Source organism: Idiotropiscis lumnitzeri, chromosome 8, assembly GCF_059441095.1.
Source record: "Idiotropiscis lumnitzeri isolate Australia: NSW breed Sydney's pygmy pipehorse chromosome 8, RoL_Ilum_1.0, whole genome shotgun sequence".
Taxonomy (NCBI): domain Eukaryota; kingdom Metazoa; phylum Chordata; class Actinopteri; order Syngnathiformes; family Syngnathidae; genus Idiotropiscis; species Idiotropiscis lumnitzeri.
The window spans coordinates 8,578,395-8,591,057 of NC_142398.1; the positions used below are offsets into that span (position 1 = coordinate 8,578,395).

The window sequence follows — 12,663 nt, forward strand, 5'->3', positions numbered from 1 at the left end:
ACTTAAATTAGATTTGTTGACGGCGCTAAATTGTCATTATCACCACCGTGTCTCATTCTGGCTCTTCATATTTGCCAGCCGTCACCCTTAACACTCCCCTCCCGCATTTCAGTTAGCTCGTTAGCGACAGTGTCAGGTGTTTGCGCTGCTGGCTTCTTTTTTTGGGGGAGCAATTATAGCACCTAAAGCATCTGTTTAACACGGATCATACAAGCCTCTCTTTTTTTTTTATGTGTATAAATAATTAGGCGGCCTCCAAGGCTCATTAGTTGCGACGTTCACTCTACCTGCTCAGTACACTTAAACGTCACTCTTCACTACGAACGTGATACATGTCCCATTTTCATTTGTTGCATCACTAGTTCTGTTTAACCCCATGTAGCCTTTAAGTGTTGAAGATGCGAGGCAGTGAAGGTCGCTGGCCATCAGCCCATTGGATTGTCATTGATCGGCACTTAGCTCGTTGCGCCGGTCCGAGGCTAGACTGTAATTTTGGCGCGTAAAACATCACGCCTTTCATTCGCGGGAGACCCTGAAATGATGTGCTTGTCCTCTTTGTGTCTTGGACCAAATCCAAATGTCTTGAGAGATCATTGCAAAGGCCTCTCAGCTTCACTTGCTAAAGTCACAGAAGGGAATCGTTGATGGTTTTTTTTTTGGGTGGCTTTGGTACAATTTGCTACAGAATTCGGAGGAATTTTTTATTGTGAGTTGTTTGTTTTTAGTACAACAAAAAAATTCTTGTTACATTTTAGCCTGTTCTCCCTCCCCCTTTTCTTTTTAAATTTAAAATTATCGAAAATGAAATTGATGCGTGACGTCCATATTTCTATGGACTTATAGTGCAGTAATTTCCGGACCATAAGGCACACCTGTATATAAGCCGCATCGACTCTTTCCGGGGAGAATTTATAAAACACTGATATACACGCCGCACCAGGCTATAAGCCGCAGTTTTCTATGTTGAAAAAAAAGAGTTGTTTACTTCATGTACAGAACGATTTTTGTACTGTGAATGCACATAAAGGTATATCAACAGATTGTGAAAACAGTGCCTTTTTAACACGGCAACAACTTTGCTAATTAAAACAGACCCAAGAGGAGGAAGATAAAAAAATCTAGATTCATTTAGCGTATTTTCGGCACTAGAGAGCGCTCCTGGTGAAAGAAAAATCCACAGAAAAGCTGCACCATTAGCCGCATGGTTCAAAATCTAGGAAAAAAGTAGCGGCTTGTAGTCCGGAAAATACGGTATATTATTATTATTATTATTATTATTATTATTATTCATAGTTGTAGGAGTGATAATGTGAAATAAAAAATAAAATGAAAAAATAAATACCTTAAAAAATTTAAATAAGACAATTAAAAATCTGTGAACCTTCTATTTCTCATCTTACACACTTGCGCTAACATCAGTGCAAACTGTTTGAAAAATATATTTTGTTGTTTTGTCGGTTGATTGGCACTCTATTGATGATTTTTTTATATTGTGAACGCACTTAGCTCAAGGTGGGCAAATTCAGATTTTATTAAACTAATTCAGATCAGCTCAATTTCAGTTTAAATTCAGAACATGTTGAACCTGTTTGCACGAAAACCCCGCTGAGCAAAGCGCAAGTGAATGGAGAGAGGTGATTGGTTGACACAATGGGAGCAGGGCTGATGAGCACATGTGGACACTGAGACACAACGGGCAGATTGAGTTGAAAAAAGAAAAAGAAAACTAAATTGACCTCTACAGCCAAAAAGTTAAGAAAATACAGTTCATGACCGTTTTCCTGTGGACAACATGAGTAAGCTGTTGATTCTCGGTCAATGCTTCGATCTGACCCTGGTAGTCACCCTTTTAATTACCAAAGCGCTTTATCACTGCTGAGTCATTTAAATTGTCGGCCATCCCACGAGAGCGTTGAGCCAAAAGCTGGCATGCCGCATTACGCCACGTCCCGCATCTGTCCTCAGTGAAAGCCGTCCGTCGCTATATTTAGCACATGTGCGCAGCGTTATATGGGTCAAGAATCCCATCGTACACCCCTCCAGTGTTAGACTGCACCGCTCCGGCATTCGCGACTGTGCTGCATCCCTGCAAGCTGTTTATTTCCACCCTCCCCCGGACACTCCCTTTCCTGGGCGTCATTTGTTGTCAAGGACTTTTTCAACGTTATCCTCAGATAGCTTGTCGCAGGTTGTCAACAGCTGATGTTGTTTTGCTTCTCATTTCTGTGTGTCGTCCTTTCACGCACTGGGAGCCTGAAAGCCACAGCATCCGTATATCAACTGCGAGAACCTGAGAGGGTACGATGACTGGTTGCCAGTCAGTCAAGGGACCAATTCCACAAGAGCCAATTCACGTTCATAGAAACGCTGTGTCGCCTTTCGTTAAGTTGTGTTGCGCCAAGTTACAACGGGACACGTTTCCTTACCATGTGATATTTTACATTACATTTCATGTTTCACGTTACGGTACATCAAGGTTCTGTTAGTCTGAGGGCTTCGCGATTAAGAAATAAAAGTATTAATTAAGAAATCCCGATTGCTGAATTTTTTTGGGGCTTTTCGTACCAAACCTCCCCAAAAATTATAAATGGAAACAATATTAAGATAAATTAATATTTTATTGATATTAATATTTTATTTTGAAATTTAAAATAAGGTGCAAATGTATAAACTTTAGTATGGTTTCCTTATATAAACAAACAGTGCATTTACTTCCTATACACTTAGTATATAAAGAAACAGAAACAATTTCAATAGAACGTCCGTCCATATCTTTAAGTATACTCGCTATGGCATTAGACATTGTAAAATGATAAGCATTTTTTGCAATGATGCCAATTTTGTAATCATTGAGTATAATAATTGTAGCCAGAGTTGATTAATCGCACCACCCTCGTTACTCTGTTGGTGCGTTACGTTACATTGCATTATTTTACCTCGTGTTGCTTTACGTTACGTTATGTGTTATTTTGTCTTATGAAACATTTTGCAGTGCCAATAAATCCCATTGTTAGTTAGTCTCTTAACAGGATTGAACTCACACAGCAACAGCAATTTCCGCAAAGCTTTGTAGAGTGGGGATTTTCCATGTGAGTATGGATCCTGTTTGTTGTCATCTGTATGCGAAACATTTTTGCCATTCTTCATTGTCGTTGTCAAATAAGCGTACATTTAATCTGACAGTCAGTCCCTCCAATCATTCGTTTGTTAGCAAAATATGGCACAATCGTTTAACATCAGACTTTGTAGAGGGTGGGTGCATCGGCCAACATTTAGAAAGTGACGTTGCCTGCCACTTTTTCCCATAAGAGGCAATATTGTCAGTCTGTGTGAACAGGGATCATCGTGCAATTGCAGTCCACTTGCACTGGGGCCAATTAGCGCAGTGACTCACCGATTCTAGCAGAAAGAGTTCTGGTGTTCGCCAGTTGGCACCTAGTTTGCAATGTACATTATTGTGCATCACAAACAGTGACAGTCACGTTCAAAACGATTCGACCTTGGCTCATGCGAATTCCGACTGCTTCTGACACTCTCTCAATCTTCCATTCATTTACCATTTTTCGTAAAGGTGAAATTAAATTATTAAACATGTTTAGAGCTGGTATTTGACAATAGAACCCATAATCAGGCTGAACGCTTGCATTAAAAATGTTTTGTTGTTGTGCCAGAAACTTCTAATCAAAGTCCTAACAAAAGGATTGGTCGAGGCTATAATGAGAAATAAGACAACAATGACTTGTTGTCTTATTGTAAACATGGATTACATTTGAAAAACATCTGTCGTCATCTGAAACAATGCAGATAGAATTCTGAAAAGTTACTGTATCTACTCGTTAAACTGTCATGTGAAGGTGCCAGCGGGTTCTATTTCTTGGACTTGCAACCGCATAACATGTGGTTTACATAAAGCAATGCTGGTTGCTTATTGGACGAGCAGACTAGCTGTATATATATATATATATATATATATATATATATATATATATATATATATATATATATATATATATATAGGTGAAAGGTCACAACGACACAATGGCAAGGCCTAGCTCAAGTCACCTATCTTCTTTTCCGGGCCAATTTATTTATTTATTTTTTTAAGGTAAATTAGATTTAATTTTCAATCAAAAAAATAATAATTGTGACTTTTTTTCTCCCCCCTTTTGCTGTGGCGCTATTAGCCCTCATGGGCCTCCGTAACGTCCACCCTCCCTGTTGGTTCTGTCACAGACTTACATACTCCATAGACGAGTGCAGCCTGGCTACGGCTGAAGGAAGTTTGAGTCCAAGAAAGGAGTTGCATCATCAGTGGTTTGGAAAAGGTTTGGATTCGCGGCGACACACGTGGAACAAGGGTCTGTTTAAACCACATTGTAACAACCAACTCATTTCAGCATCTAAAACAGAGGCAGCCAGCTGAGTTTGTGAAATTTCAGGTTCCGAAGTAATCTTTAGTGCGAAAAAAATTGATAATTTTTTTTATTTATCGCCCATAGAGGCCTAATCGAACGTCATTGCATATTTGGGTGGACGTGTCTATTCTAACAGGATTTCCAAAAAAGACCAATGTCCAAAGTCCAGGGCTTGTACTTTGATAAACTCCTACTATAGAATTTGCCCAAATGAGCCTCAATCGCAAGCAGATATCCTAGATGTGCTTGTTTTTTGTGCCTAGGCCAAGGGGTGTCAGACACATTTTAGCTCATGGGCCACATGGAGGAAAATCTATGATCAAGTGGGCCGAACCAGTAAAATACTGATCTTTAACATAAAACAATCATTGTCAATATTAAGCAGATTATCGCTAATTGCATGCAATTCTGGTGTTAGCACTAGTTGATCATATTTAACACCTTTGTGTTTTATTTATGTATTGGCCATTCGGTGAATTTGGGGCGGCTCTTTATTCAGTTGGCACGTACTTATACTTTCCCAAATCTTCACGCGGGCCAAATTAAACCCATTTGCAGGCCAGAAATGACCCAGGGGCCGTATATTTGACACCCTTGGCCTACGCCATCTAATGGGGGTGGAGCACTGTGTCAAAGTTAACATGGTTTTTTAAAGGATTCACCATCATAAAGAGGCCTGGGAAGTGATCAGAAAAAAAGCGTCAACACAAGTTACACCCATTGAAATGAAAATGAGTACACATGTCAATTAGAAGACGCATGAAAAAAGGACCCATGCCTGCATTTGAACAGGAATTTTGCAAAATGTATGCCTTTTACGTTGACAAACTGCTATTCAGGAATTCACCCATCTAAGCTCCAATCAGAAGCAGGTATGGGCATAGTTGGATGATCACTTCCAGGATTCACCATGACAAAAGCGTGAGCGATGGCCCCTTCATTGCTGCTCGCGGCTTAACGCTGTTACACTGAAGCCTTGTACCTAATAAATATTTGTCCGCCAGCAGTGCCATCGTCCCAGAGTCATCCATCTGAACAACATTTTATCTGTCACTTTCACAAAGGTGTGTAATGAAGTGCTGCCATGAAACAGATTGTGGGCCAAATAGATGTTTAAAAAAAAATGTTGCCCAGGAGGGAGGGGGCGAAGTGGACATTTATTACAACCTTTACACTCACTCCATTCCGCCAGAAAGGGCGTGCCACCACAGTCTGTGAGGAAATTAATGCCTCTACACCTTTTTATATAACTTTCTTTTACAATGTCGCATTAAAACAGCGCTAAATCAAATCATGTTGGCCAACTGGAACGATTTAATTTCCTCACGTCCAAGTACCGCCCACCACCAGGTGTTGACTTGATGTTTGGCTCGGAGTCAAAAACAAGCCTGTGGAAGTTGCATTAGACGATTGAGATCTCTTAAAAAAATAAGGTGAGCGAGGGAGCAGCTGCAAGGTGGGGAGCGGCACCCCCTCCGGCAGATTTGCTATCACGGAATGGGACACATGTTAATCTGGCTTCCCTCGGTGATGCGCATGACGGCATTTGTTCAAAGTCAGGGTGACTTTTGGCGACAAGTTTTGCGAGGGCCAGGGAGATGATGAACAAGTGGGAGAGGAGGGTGGATGGAAGAGTAAACATTGTGACAGGTGTCTGGCGAGGGACACTGATTGGATTTATAAAGCAGGCAATGTTATTGTGTCTGCTGTTTGGGGGTGCTGCGGGTAGGACCGCTATGACATGTGGATCCAACACAGGCTTTCTCAGACTTATTGACGCATTAAACAATAAAATACAAGTTTTGGGAACTCAATGATCATCAATCAAACAACCTAATGCGGGCTTTCCTTCAGTATTGGGCGGTCGAGGCCTTTTCTACTGGCCTAACATTACCAAGAAATCGTGATAATTTTATGAAAATAATTCTAATAATTATATAATTGAATATATCTGTATATCCCTTCCATCCATTATCTGTACCACTTCTCACAAGGGTCGCGGGGGGGTGCTGGAGCCTATCCCAGCTATCTTCGGGCAGTAGGCAGGGGACACCCTGAACTGGTTGCCAGCCAATCGCAGGGCACACAGAGACGAACCATCCGCGCTCACACTCATACCGAGGGGCAATTTTGAGTGTCCAATCATCCTGCCATACATGTTTTTTGGAATCTGGGAGGAAACCGGAGTACCCGGAGGAAACCCACGCAAGCACGGGGAGAACATGCAAACTCCACACAAACTCCACACAGGATGGCCGGAGCCGGAATCGAACCCACGACCTCCGTATTGTGAGGCCATCGTGCTAACCAGTCAGCCCACCGTGCCGCATATATATATATATATATATATATATATATATATATATATATATATATATATATATATATATAAAATATATATATATATATAATATATATATATAAAATATATATATATATATAATATATATATATATAATATATATATATATATATATTATATATATATATATATATTATATATATATATATATATATATAATATATATATATATAATATATATATATATATATATATATATATATATATATATATATATATATATATATTCAAGTGTAATAATAATTTAATAATTTTCGTTTTGATGTGACACTGATCGAGCATGATGTTTTGACTAATGACTTGCCTACATCTGCCGTTGTGTGAAACCAAGTGACTGTAGGCTTCTTCTTCGGCTAAGAATAACTAAAGTGCAATTGCCCTTCACTGCCTTGTGAGTGCCACAGTAGAGCTAATACTCAATTTATTAATATGGAGAGCCGCGGCTATTTGTCTGAGGTGTCTAATATGTACTTCCGTTTTTATGGCTAGATTTACCTTTTTGTGTCTTTTAATCCGGTATGATTTTTAGTCCAGAAATTACGATGTGGATGTCAATACGAAATTAGCCTGCACATGAGCTTTAAATAAAAATTATGAAACCTTTGCCGTTAGCCTCTTGTCATGCACAGACGTTTTTTTTGTTTTGTTTTGTTTTTGGAGTGGTGGGGGACGGACTGGTGAAATGCAAGAATGGACGCGCTTTAAAAGGACGCAGGACGAACTCGTATGCAGGAAGATTATTATATGAATAAGGATGGGTGCCCAGGTCGCGGACGGCAAGTTCGGGTAAAGTGGCCCTCTCTGGAGGTCCGTATCGATTAACCTTTTATTGAAGGATAATTAAGAATACTGCGATTGGATGGCAACCAATCCAGGGTGTACCCCGCCTACTGCCCGTAAACAGCTGAGATAGGCATCATCACATCTGCGTCCCTTGTGAGGATAAGCGACTCAGATAATGTGTGGATGGATAACTAAATATATTCAATGAACCTAACATGGCTTTTCATGAATGTTGAACACTTCACCAAACCAAACATAGACTTTTTTGTAAAACCTCATTCCTCCCTCACCATCTGAATTTCCCACCCACCCTCAAAGTCCCCCTCCTCATCATCTTGTCTGCTCTTGTCCCTCGGGTGCAATCCGATTTTTCCCTCTGGCCATCCAAGATGGATTATCTCTGAGAGCATCTCTAATTCAACTCCATCGCCATCCTTTTCTTGTCTCGCGTCACCACCCGCCCCTCACGTATCCCCGCGCTTGTCTTGCCTGATCACCGGCTGGCATCTGATATTTCCTCCGGCTGGAGTGCAACTGAGCATATTAACAAAGCTCCCTGTTGCCCGTGTAACACCTGGGGATCATTTTTCTTTATTCCGCCGCATCGGACTTTGTGCCAATATCATAGATTTTCTATCAGCGACTTAATCGAACGGGAAGGGGGTGTCGCGCTGTGAAATCTGTAGTATCAATTTGGTGTCCGTCAGAGCGCATCGCCGGGGTTATTAGATGGCCATTTGGAGCGTTATATGGAGCACACCCTAACTGGGTTCCATTCGATTCCCTACGGCGGCATAAGCAGCATGCCAACTCTTCAGAGTCTTAATTAATAACGTCTCAACACTCCTTGGCAAAGGTATCAGAACACCTGATTGTTACACAGAGCGGGAAGACTTTTTTTTTTCCAAATATTTGGGGGAAAATATTTGTCAGTGTACTGTTTATTTATTTACCTATTAATTTATGATATTCCCTTTCTCTTCTTTCTCTGTCCCGTTCAGGTCATCTGATGGTGGGTGCGAAGCCGGAACAGTGGTGGTGAGTCGACTGAAGATGGGTGAGATGGAAGAAGCGGAGCACATCACCACTGACGTACCGTCCCAGAAGGTAAGGGGGGAAGAAATGGAGCAGGGATTTCCAAAATGGGATATGTTTAAGCCTGGGGGTGCTCAAGCGCTCTCCAAGTAGAATGACAGTATGGAAAAAGTGATTATTCAAGTTATTTGAATAATACAAAGACTGTATATACAAAAATGAGCACATCAAAACCTCTGTCTCTATTTGTGTACTTTTAAAAGTAACATCGACTACTCAGAATTAACGCTGGCGAATTCATCGTCTTTTGGGCTTGCCTTCATAAAACTTTGAACACACTGAATTTTCATTCAAATCAACGTACTCATTTTCACTTTATGAAAGATGTTGTTTACATTTGCTCTATCTGCGGATATCTGTAATTCAGTTGTGCTTTTTCCAAAAAATTCACATCCTGCAACATAATAAATGACACTTTTGCTATTCATGCAATGTTTGTCATGACAGCTAGCCGTGCGCTACCCTGGGGTGTCAGATTAAAAGTGTGATGGCGAGTTTTTATATTTTGGAGCCGTATTGGCAGAAAACAATTATGATAACTGATTAATCGTCTGATTGGAATGGCAACAATAGAGATGTGAATTACAGGCAGAAAATGTGAGAGTTTTTCAATACTGTGTGCTTTAATATTTGTTTAACTTTACAACAGAGTAAAATCTGACATTTCTTGCTGTTATTATAGTTTTTTTTAAGGCAGAAATGTCTTACGTTGTTTCATGTGTCAATGTATTCCAAACAAAATTCACAATCAGTCGGGCCAAGTGTTTTATTTGATTTTTTTCAAAGGAGGATGATTCTCGGACAGGTATTCCCAAACTGAAGAATTCTCCCCCGGGATGCCAACTGCCCGTTGTGTAACTTTTTTAACGATTAGTCAAACTTTGATGCGCTGTTGTTTTCAATGTAAAGTGTAATTTACACACATACATACATTTTTATGCAAAAGAGAGCAGGTGTGCCAAATACGTTGTACGGGGGTGCGTATCTTCTAAATTTTCCGGAAGGCTGCTCGGGGAAATAGGAGTCCGTAATACGTCTCAAATCCACCAATAAGATTAGAGAACCTCCAGTGTAGCCTAATGGGGATTTGCAATGTGTGCGTGTGTGTGCGCACTAATCTCCTACAAAGCACTCACCTTCCCTCGAAAGCGACCATCACGGGACGTTTTTTTTCTTCCTTATTCCCAATGGGATGCCGGCACACAAGGAATGACATCGTACGTACTCTTCCTGATTGCCTGCACACACTTAGTAAAGACTTGCTTTTGTGTATTACAACGTAAGCGAGGAGATTTGAACCGAGGTCTGTATGAGGGAATGTTGTGGTTTTCTCGCACCACACTGCATGTCTTCAGCGTTTTTTTTCTTCCGCGCGTGTGTGTGTGTGTGTGTGTGTGTGTATACACATGCATCACTGTTTTATATAATTGGCCGAGGGCTTCTCACATGGCTGACTGACTTTGGGTTGTGCCCACTCGCGTGGCTGGTGAAGGGAGGTTCCCTGCCAGGCTCCGTAGTGTCACTGACAATCTGCCATGTCTCGATGATGAATCTCTCGCCATCCATGTGTGGGGGTGCGCATGTGTGTGAGTGTTCTCGTTACACACATCTTCTGTGTGTGTTGTTGTAGAAGATGAAGGGAGAGAAAGATGATAAAAACTGAAAAGGAGTGTGGGTTAGTGTGTGATCTGTGTGTGTGTGTGTGGGTTGTCGCGCCACATTTCTACTTGTGTTGTGTTGTTTTTGAAGCAAAAGACGGAGGGAGGGGTGTGTGCGTGTGGCATGGGCCTGAGCATATGTAGATTGTCACTGCTCATTTCTTCTTGTATTAGTTTTGCAAAAGATGAAGGGAAGGACGTCAAAAGTTGCTCAAGTGTAGTGTGTGTGTGTGTGTGCATGTCTGCCTATACTGTTTGGCCCATTACAAAAATGTGCAGGAAGATAAAGACTTGCTGTGAGTAGAAGAAAACCACAAATATTCGATGACCACCCATTTTTTTTCTGTGGGAGTGGGATGTCGCGTGTCACCTTCTAGTTTAAAGCCTTTATCCAGAGAATACGGGCAGTCAAAGTTAGTCAGTGGCGCAAAGACAGGCAAAGATGGACATTTACGTAGTTCTACTTAAAAAAGTTGCCCGACATCTTATTGGAGAAATCTAAAATAATATGTGCATTTACAAAAAATAATAATATATATTAGTATAATATACCATATTGGTGTACGACTTTGGTACATCATTCAACAGTTGTGTTTTGCAGGAAAAAAATGGAATTCAATGATCATAGGAAAGCATTTAAAACAGTCTTTGATTGAAATACACTTTTATTCCTGCCCCCATAGATAAATTCCAAGATTTTACTCAAGTAAATATCTGCCACAAGCTTTGTAGAAAATTGTAGCGCTATCGAGATTTACGATGAAAAAGCCGAAAAATGCTTTCAATCATTTAAAAATGCAGACTGAGTTAATGGCATTTATCAAATCCTTGCTGGCAGCTTTTTGTAATGGTTGAGAAAGTGTCACCTTATGTGTGTTATTCCCACTACAGAAGATGAAGGGAGGAACATGTCCGTGTGTGTCCATCATGAATACTGCATGTGTGTGACCTCATAAAAAAAAACAAGAGTGAGCCTCTGATCACCTTTTGATCGTGAGCCCATGAAAGACATGCTGACAACTATTGGGGCAGGGGCGGGGGTTCTTTTACAACTGTGGCCCCCGGGTTCTTTCCTCTCTTCAACTCGATCCTCTTCGGAGACCTCTTGCCGCTGAAATGTTGCTCGGCGTTATCGTACGCCACGAGCCCTGTAGCGCGTATCTGATAGATGAGGACTTGCCAACATTATGCTTCTTTTCGTGTGACAGCTTTGCCTGTCTAACCTTGTTCAATGACTCATGCGGCAAGAAAAACGGCCGCTTGTCACCATTTGTGTGAAGAGGAGACCAGACTTAATGCATCAGCTCTTTGCGTGAGCATCACAAACATAAAGCCCTGTCAAGACGGGTATGGCTAGCATCTGGACTCAATGTATATTTATTTATATTTTTAGTGAGGCTAAGCGGCTTGGATAATGAATGGATGGATGTGCTTGGATTCCAAATTTTGCTACTGTTGAACCTCTAGTATCGAGGTACTCATCCTTTTTGTGGCCCCCAAACTGTTCCGGCCCTTTTCAAGGTCAGATGAGATCGGGCATCGTCGCCTGGCTGCAAGCAACACTTGGCTTCGCACAGTTTAGTGCGCATGAGGTCGACACCTAGGGATATCCTAATTAATTTGTTTTCGTTGGGTCAGCGTGTGTGGACCCAGACTTGTCTTTATCCTGAAGGCACATCGACAACTTGTAAATAAAACAATTCACTGAACTAAATAATTGTGCATTTCACACGTAGGCCTTCAGTGAAGTCCTAATTGGAAAAAAATCCTCCCTCATATTACCATCATTTATGACACCACAGCTAGATAAATAATATACAGAAATGCACTTTACCCATTACTGTGTGAGTGTTGGACGACCTAACTTCTTTTGAAAGGTCCGTCTTGAAAATGGCCTTGTGAGTGTATCTGCAATTAAATCCTCCCTTTTCCCTCCTTTGGCTCTTGTGGTTTAAAAAAAGCAAGTATATATTTTACATTTTCGAACGGTCGCCAGTTACGACTTCTGGGTGTGTTGATTCTGCATAGCGCTGCCCCCTCACGAGTGAGTATCCAATCACAAGACGTGTTCATCACCTACAATGTGAGGCCAACGAGAAGGCTCACTGTAACCAATTTATGATCTGATTGGCTATCACAACTGTCTATCAATTGTATCTGAAGGCCTCCGACGAATAGTGCGTGCTCCTGGTATTGTGAAATCTACCTGGCAACACAAGCTAGCTGAATTCTGATTCAATAAAAACTCTTACTAAAAACACAACACTAGGATACAAGATGACATCAATGTGAAGAATATGATCATGAGTTCTTGATTATGTTAGGCCAGCAAAGAAGGCCTTGAAGGCCT

At 41.0% G+C, this 12,663-nt stretch overlaps 1 protein-coding gene across 10 annotated transcripts in view; it reads left to right on the forward strand.

Moving 5' to 3' along the window:
• The window catches only part of inpp4b (inositol polyphosphate-4-phosphatase type II B), a 177,737-nt gene that overhangs the window by 117,138 nt on the left and 47,936 nt on the right, over positions 1-12,663 (forward strand). For 9 of the 10 annotated variants that reach the window (XM_088303812.1, XM_088303809.1, XM_088303810.1 and 6 more), the window contains one exon: positions 8,562-8,667. In XM_088303812.1, coding sequence (XP_088159938.1) covers positions 8,562-8,667 — 106 coding nt within the window. Of the gene's footprint in view, positions 1-8,561; positions 8,668-9,787; positions 9,873-12,663 lie in introns of those variants that run through there. The other variant, XM_088303818.1, reaches the window with a different exon arrangement.